This window comes from Mauremys reevesii, linkage group 3 (assembly GCF_016161935.1).
Source record: "Mauremys reevesii isolate NIE-2019 linkage group 3, ASM1616193v1, whole genome shotgun sequence".
Lineage (NCBI taxonomy): Eukaryota > Metazoa > Chordata > Testudines > Geoemydidae > Mauremys > Mauremys reevesii.
In genome coordinates, this window is record NC_052625.1 from 110,816,876 (window position 1) to 110,825,755 (window position 8,880).

At 41.3% G+C, this 8,880-nt stretch overlaps 1 protein-coding gene across 1 annotated transcript; it reads left to right on the forward strand.

Moving 5' to 3' along the window:
• Positions 1-7,386: 7,386 nt before the first annotated feature.
• On the forward strand, positions 7,387-8,415 carry LOC120401116 (trace amine-associated receptor 7a-like). Its single transcript, XM_039530778.1, has one exon. It carries the CDS (start codon positions 7,387-7,389, stop codon positions 8,413-8,415), a length of 1,029 nt encoding a protein of 342 aa, XP_039386712.1.
• The last annotated feature ends 465 nt before the right edge of the window (positions 8,416-8,880 follow it).

The following is an 8,880-nucleotide window of genomic DNA, read 5'->3' on the forward strand; positions in this document are numbered from 1 at the left end:
TTTTGGCTTAAGAGGAGCAGAGAAGATGGTACATAATCAGACAGTTTTTTAACCCTAAACTGAGCACTCTAATGCTACATGGATGGAAGCTCTAGAAATAAATAGATTAGACAATCTGACAGATAATATTGCTCAGAAGCATTTCTTTTTCGCCTCTTTTGGGGCAATTTTGTGATCTGTTTTGTGATGTACCTCTCCTCCCATCCTGTAACATCCTTGTGGCAACAACCACAATTGCTTACAAGGAATAATAATATTAGGTAAATATTTAATATATTTTATCTGTCTTGTAATGTAAAATAGCTGCTGAAAATAAGGACGAGAAGCCAGCACAATGTGCCCACTGGGAAGATCTCCATGGACCACTGATAGCCAGCAAAGCAGTTTGGGATCCCCTGCTTTCACAGGAATCATACAATACCATCAGAAGACATGAGATGTATACAGAGTTGTCCATATGCTGTGAATCAAAGTAAACTGTCCCCCCAAGTTCCAGACAAAGTGTCTTATCTGAAAAGGACATTTTTGATCATAACTACAAATCTAAAACAAAATACTGGTAGGTATATTGCTTTGAGAGAAGGGGTTGATTCTGACCTCAGCTGAGTCTCTGTAAATCAGGAGTGACTGTACTGAAATCAGCAGAGTTATATTGGTGTAATACCAAGGTGAGATCAAAATCAAGTCCAAGATCTTCGGCTATCAGAGGAAAGCAGGATAACATCACTGTTGTGCCATCTAGTGGGTGGTCCTGAATATTTCAACTGTAAGAAAAACAAAGCAATACAAATATCAGCATTAAAATAATTGCTACACAAAGTGAAATATTAAACCCACAATCAGCATGCATACACAATTTATGTAGCGTATGATAGCACCGATACATGGAAGTGTCATGTTCATTACTTGTTATGTAAAAAAATATCAAAAAAGCACCTATCCCTGTTCAACTGAATTCCAAATAGCTGGCATAAAGACCTCACCTAAACCCTGCCAATCAACTTTGTTACACCTCTGAGATGACGCCTCTCTGGCATGCTTTAATAACTATGACTAAACGCTATCAAATTGTTTAAATTAATTGAAGAAAGGGCACAGAGTCTGAAAAAGTCAATGAGATGGAAAAGTGTTGTGGGATGAGTATTGATAACAGAACTTCAGCTAATATTCTTTTGTTTGTTTGGGTTTTTCTTCTTCTAAGTTTTTTAAACTTCTTCTTAGTATGATTGTATTGTAGTAGCACCTAAGGGCTCCAACCGGGATCAAGGTTCCACAGTGCCAGGCACAAACGCATAACAGAAAACAATCTCTGCCCTGAAGAGGCCACAAGTTAAGTAACATGTATGTCACTATGTCATATTTACATATGCATAACATATATTTGGAAGGGTTTTTCTCTCTCTCTTTTTTTTTAATACAGCAGATATTAGATTCTAACTTCAGACTGCGAATAAACACTATAATAATAAGGTTCTTGATATCCCCACTAGGAAACAATAATAAAATTGTAGAACTGCCTAGAAGCCTAGGATGACTGGGAAGAGAAGACAGTGGGTGGAAACAACTGTCATTAAATATCGAAGAGACAGGACTACCAGGCTCCAGCACTGGTCCTGCAGGGTTCCAGGGCTCATGCTCTGCAGTCAAAGCTCTACAGTTAGGAAGAGGAGTGTAAAGCTGGAACAGTGAATACTCTGCCTGCTTTCTTGTGCTTTTTGAGGAAACAGAGTCAAGTTGTACAGAAAGATCCCAAAACTGGAGACTAAGTTAATATGCTCATCCTTTGGGAATGACAATGTGTGTAGAAGCTGAGTTTTCTTAGGCTGTGGCCCCTCCTGTTGTGGAGGGTCTCTGGAGGGCATGTGGACAGGTTCCTCTAACTGCTTCCAGCTGAGATCTATAATACTGGCAGTTGTCATTGGAAGGGAAAAGGAGTTGAATCTTCTCTTCCTGGTCTCCTGGGTTTTCAACCTGCTTGTGAGGGTCTCTAAGATAGCTGGGGGCTGGCTCTTCCCTTCCTTTCCCCTGGGGCATTAGCGCCATTAGGAGCTCTTTAATGAAAGAAATTCAAAAACAAATCCTACAAAAAGGGGAAACATGAATGAATTGCTAAGGGGAAAGAACAGTACAAGCATGTAGGGACAAATTCAGAAAGACTGTAACACAAAGTGAGTTACATCTAGCAAGGGACATAGAAGACAGGGTCTTTAAATACATTAGGAGAAAGAGAAAGATGAAGGAAAGTGTTGGTCTTCTACTTAGGGGGGAAGGAGGGTAGTAACTAATGACATCCAGAAAACTGATGTATTTAATGCCTATTTTGCTTCAGACTAAAAAGGTTAATAGGGACCAGATAATCAACTCAATTAATACTAGCAAAAAGATGGCAGGAACACAAGCCAAAGTAGCAAACAAACAGGTTAAAGAATACTTAGATAAGTTAGATGTATTCAAGTTCATCTTAGGTACTTAAGGAAGTAGCTGAAGCAATCTCAGAACCATTTGCAATTACCTTTGAGAACTTCTGGAAGATGAGTGAGGTCTCAGAACACTGGAGAAGGGCAAACATAGTACCTTTCTTTAAAGTGGGAACGAAGAGGACCCAGGGAATTATAGAAAAGTCAGTCAAACTCTGATACCTGGAAAGATACTGGTACAAATTATTAACAATCAATTTGTAAGCTCGTAGAGGATAATAAGGTGATAAGGAATAGCCAAAATGGATTTGTCAAGAACAAAGCATGCCAAAACAACCTAATTTTCTTCTTATAAGAACATAAGAACAGCAGTACCAGGTCAGACCAAAGATCTATCTAGCCCAGTATCTGTCTACCGACAGTGGCCAATGCCAGGTGCCCCAGAGGGAGTGAACCTAACAGGCAATGATCAAGTGATCTCTCTCCTGTCATCCATCTCCATCCTCTGACAAACAGAGGCTAGGGACACCATTCCTTACCCATCCTGGCTAATAGCCATTAATGGATTTAACCTCCCTGAATTTATCCAGTTCTCTTTTAAACGCTGTTATAGTCCTAGCCTTCACAACCTCCTCAGGTAGAGTTCCACAAGTTGACTGTGCGCTGCGTGAAGAACTTCCTTTTATTTGTTTTAAACCTGCTGCCTATTAATTTCATTTGGTGACCCCTAGTTCTTGTATTATGGGAATAAGTAAATAACTTTTCCTTATCCACTTTCTCCACTTCACTCATGATTTTATATACCTCTATCATATCCCCCTTAGTCTCCTCTTTTCCAAGCTGAAGAGTCCTAGCCTCTTTAATCTTTCCTCATATGGGACCCTCTCCAAACCCCTAATCATTTTAGTTGCCCTTTTCTGAACCTTTTCTAGTGCCAGTATATCTTTTTTGAGGTGAGGAGACCACACCTGTACACAGTATTCGAGATGTGGGCGTACCATGGATTTATACAAGGGCAATAATATATTCTCAGTCTTATTCTCTATCCCCTTTTTCATTATTCCTAACATCCTGTTTGCTTTTTTGACTGCCTCTGCACACTGCGTGGACATCTTCAGAGAACTGTCCACGATGACTCCAAGATCTTTTTCCTGACTCGTTGTAGCTAAATTAGCCCCATCATATTGTATGTATAGTTGGGGTTATTTTTTCTAATGTGCATTACTTTACATTTATCCACATTAAATTTCATTTGCCATTTTGTTGCACAATCACTTAGTTTTGTGAGATCTTTTTGAAGTTCTTCACAGTCTGCTTTGGTCTTAATTATCTTGAGCAGTTTAGTATCATCTGCAAACTTTGCTACCTCACTGTTTACCCCTTTCTCCAGATCATTTATGAATAAATTGAATAGGATTGGTCCTAGGACTGACCCTTGGGGAACACCACTAGTTACCCGTCTCCATTCTGAGAATTGACCATTTATTCCTACCCTTTGTTCCCTGTCTTTTAACCAGTTCTCAATCCATGAAAGGACCTTCCCTTTTATCCCATGACAGCTTAATTTACGTAACAGCCTTTGGTGAGAGACCTTGTCAAAGGCTTTCTGGAAATCTAAGTATACTATGTCCACTGGATCCCCCTTGTCCACATGTTTGTTGACCCCTTCAAAGAACTCTAATAGATTAGTAAGACACGATTTCCCTTTACAGAAACCATGTTGACTATTGCTCAACAGTTTATGTTTTTCTATGTGTCTGACAATTTTATTCTTAACTATTGTTTCAACTAATTGGCCTACTAGATAAGGGGGAAACAGTGGCCATGATATGTCTTGATTTTAGTAAGACTTTAGACCAGGGATGGGCAAACTTTTTGGCCTGAGGGCCACATCGGGATTGTGCAACTGTATTGAGGGCTGGGTAGGGAAGGTTGTGCCTCCCCAAACAGCCTGGTCCCCGCCCCCTATCCGCCCCCTCCCACTTCCCCCTCCTGACTGCCCCACTCAGAGCCCCCAACCATCCAACCCCGCCCCTGTTCCTTGTCCCCCTAACCGCCTCCTCCCAGGACACCCCCATCCAACCCCGCTGCTCTCTGTCTCCTGACTGCCCCAACCCCTATCCACACCTCCGCCCCCTGACAGCCCCCCTGGGAATCCCACCCCCTATCCAACCGCCCTCTGCTCCTCATCCCCGACCACCCCCTCCTGGGAACCCCTGCCCCAAACTGCACCCCGGGATCTCACCCCCCCTACTCCTTGTCCCCTGACTGCCCTTCCGACCCCTATCTACATCCTCACCCCCTGACAGGCCCCCAACAGGCCCCCCAGGACTCTCCCTTCCAACCTTCCCTGTTCCCCATCCCCTGACCATCACCCCCCCAGAACCTCCGCCCCATCAAACCTCCACCTCCTCCCTGACAGCCTCCCAGGACACCCTGCTCCCTTACCCAACCCCCCCGCCACTTCCCACTCACTTACCAGCAGCAGGAGCACACAGCCACGACACAGAGCCAGCTGCGCTCCCCACGCTGCCCAGCAGGAGCGGCAGACCAGAGCACAGCCCGGCTGCGGAGGAGGAGGGACAGTGTGGGAGGGGCCAGGGACTAGGCTCCTCAGCCAGGAGCTCAGGGGCCAGGCAGGATGGTCCCATGGGCCGGATGTGGCCCGCGGGCTGTAGTTTGCCCACATCTGCTTTAGACACAATCCCACATGATGGTCTCTTAAACAAATTAAGGAAATGTGGTCTACATGAAATTATTATACAGTGAACAACTGGTTGAAAGACCCTACTCAAAGAGTAGTTATCAATGCTTTGTTGTCAAACTGGGAAGGTATATCTAGTGTGGTCCCGCAAGGGTTAGGGCTCGGTCTAATACTATTCACCATTTTCATTAATGACTTGAAAAAGGAAGTGGAGGGTATTCTTCTAAAATTTGCTGATGACACCAAGCTAGGAGGAATTGCAAGCACTTTGGAGGACAGTATAAAAATTCAAAATGACTGACAAATTGGAGAATTGGTCTGAATTCAACAAGATGAAATTCAATAAAGTCAAGTGCAAAGTATTTCACTTAGGAAGAAAAAAAATCAAATGCACAACTAACAAATGCAGAATAACTAGCTACGTGTGTGTATGTGAGTGAAAACAGCATGTCCCCCGCTCGGTGGGGTGGCGTGGTGTAAAAAAAGTGCTTCCCCTCCTGGCTGGGGGAAGGAGGGTAAAAAACAGCACTTCCTCCCACTGGCGACGGGGCGAGGAGTGAAAGAAATGTTTCACTGAAGACGCCACCTATGCACACAGGAGGGGTTCTCCTGTTGATGTAGGTAATACCCTTCCACGAGAAGTGGTAGCTAGGTTGATGGGTGAATTCTCCCATTGACCTAATGCTGTCCACACTGGGGGTGAGATCGCTTTAATTGTGGCAGGGCTCAGAGGTGTAGATTTTTCAGACCTCTGAGCGCTGTAGTTATACCAACATAAATTCATAATATAGACCAGGTCTAAGGGCCTAAACACCACTAAATGATCGACCTGCATTTCTGAGGAACCTATAAGCCATGGAAAATATAGGTTTGGAATGGACGCACCATCTCAACCATACATCTACACCTACACAAACTCATTGATGAAGACAGGACCAAATCATATATGGCCCACAGCTCCTTGCCCTCAGCAGCACAGCAGCTGCACAGTTCATTAGCAAGTGGCCTCCAGGGCAGATCAGAGCTTGCTCCACCAGCTTTACACTTTCAGAAACCCATGGGGCAGGGGAACTTCTGGGGCAGGCTGGGGATAGGCCAGAGGAGGGAGGGGCAATGAGAGTGCAATTTAGCCCCCCCTAATTTGCACTGGGGTTTACACTGGATGACAGCAGACACATCGAGATGACACAAGTTGCCTCCATTCTTAGCACTAGAATGAGTTTGGCCCAGAGCATGGAAAAGTGGCCAAAATATGAGAGAGACAAAGAAATAAAAATACCCCACCGAGAGATTAATAAAGGTGGGACAGATTTTCTTTAACATATGTACCATTATCTATGACCTCAGTTTCCTTACTCAGTATTTCTAACAAAACAAATTACAGTAATAATACTAAGATAACACCTGGTTGCTGTGGGAGCCAGTTAAATTTGCCTTCAAAAAATCAAGGAACGATCTTTTAATGAGACTTAGGTCAAACATATGCATCACAATAAATACTTATTTAAAGGACTGTCTTATGATGAATCAAAGTAGATTGCTTAATAATGGTTTGGCTTTTCTTCCAGACTCTACATATCTTTCAGTGTTTACACCTTTTACTAGAGGGATTTCACTGTATGGGATGATTACTAAATTTCCCTTGTGTTTGCTGTTTTTCCCCTCACCCCACCTCTCATTTTTGAGAGGACAGCCTGCCATTATTTTCTCATTAACATTCCTAAAACAACTCAGAGGATAAAGCACTACTGAAAACATGCGTCTCTTCCTGCCTTCTATTCACATTTGAATCCAGGGTTATATCTGAAGAAAAGCTTCTCAAAAGGTAAGGCATTAGGAGTCCGTACAACTACAGTGAAGTCAATGGGAGTTTTGCAATTGACTTAAACAGAAAGATCAGGCATCGAGGAAATGTAAAAAAAATGAATAGGTAAAAATACAGTTAAACCCTAAATAAACTTTTCAATTATAAAGTATTTTTGGTACTTGTTTACCTATTTCAAAATGCCATTGAAAGCTGTAGTTACAACAGATATTTTCCTGTGTTTTATTATTTAGCTCATATTTCCATACACATTTCCGGTATACTGGTGGACATAATACAACACTTTGGAATTATTGTACTCTCACTCATGTTGACTTTAATTCTCTTTTTCAGAAAGACTTAAAAACTGAAGAGCTTGACCTACCAGTGCCACACCATCACCATTGGTATACAAATGCAAACACTAAAAAGCTCAGAGTAGTTAACAACAAAAGCACAACATGACTTCAGCACTTCTTCAGAATGAAGAAGCACAATATTGCTTTGAGAATATTAATGGATCTTGCTATAAAACTTCGTGGTCTTCTGGAATCCGGATAACTTTGTATGTTGTGCTTGGTTTTCTGACAATTCTTACACTAGGTGGAAACCTAATGGTAATGATTACAATAGCTTATTTCAAACAGCTTCACTCTCCTACAAATATTTTGCTCGCCTCCTTGGCATGTGCTGATTTTTGTTTGGGTCTGACTGTGCTGCCCTTCAGCAGTATAAGATCTGTTGAAACGTGCTGGTATTTTGGGGAAATATTCTGTAGATTCCACAGTTCTTTAGAACTATCTTTTTGTTATTCATCAATATTTCACTTGTGTTTTATCTCTGTTGATCGCTACATTGCTGTTACTGATCCTTTAATTTACCCTCTCAGGTTCACAGTGCCAGTTTCAGGCATGTTCATAGCTGTTGCCTGGACATTTTCAATAGTATACAGTTTTTCTGTTGTCTTCACTGGGGCTAATGACAAAGGGATACACGAATTAGTAAATGCCCTCTCATGTGTAGGGAGCTGTCAGATTCTTTTCAACAAAACATGGGTGGTTTTATCCACTCTCCTTTATCTAATACCCTTTTTTACAACTATAGCACTTTACAGCAAAATCTTTGCTGTGGCTAAACAACAAGCTAGAATGATAGAGATGATGAGCAACAACACCCAGTCGTCTGACACTTACAGTGACAGAGTTAGCAGAAGAGAGAGGAAAGCTGCTAAAACCATTGGTATTGCTGTGATTGCTTTTGTGGTATTCTGGTCACCTTATTCTATAATTGTAATAACTGATGCTTTTTTTAACTTCATAACACCACCCCTTGTCTTTGACATTGTGGTTTGGTTCACTTATTCCAACTCTGCCATTAATCCTTTGATTTACTCTGTCTTTTATCCTTGGTTTCGAAAAGCAATGAAAGTGATTGTGAGCTGTAAAATACTGCGGTTTAATTGTTCAACAATGAATTTATTTCCAAACTGAAAACCTATCCAATCCTGCATAGAGTTATTCACCTCACATTTCACAGTCATTCCCCTTTTCATAAAATCTGGCTGTTCATTTCTTTTTCTGAATAAAATATTATCATCTTGATTTTATACTTTGTACATACTTTTATCACTGTGAAAAACTGCTTGACCACATGATATCAAGACAATAGATTTACAGATACTATTAATTTAGTACAGGATTATGCTTTTAAACTATAATGGAGCAATGTCCATTAGTTGTAACTGTGGAACTGAGAAGAGAAACTGGCCCTCCAAATTACTTTTTCAGTGAATTTCATCTCTATGTGTTAAGAAGTACTAATAATACTTAGAAACAGATTTTTTTTCTGTTTAAAAAATCTAAAAAATACGTTTCCTTTAAAACCAAATGAACAATATAAATATTAATATTTTATACTTATATATTACTGTCAGTTTATGGGTGTTCAAATTCTTT

What these genes read in the sequence shown, in the direction of transcription:
- LOC120401116 (XM_039530778.1), top strand. Translation starts at nt 7,387, where the DNA reads ATGACTTCAGCACTTCTTCAGAATGAAGAAGCACAATATTGCTTTGAG.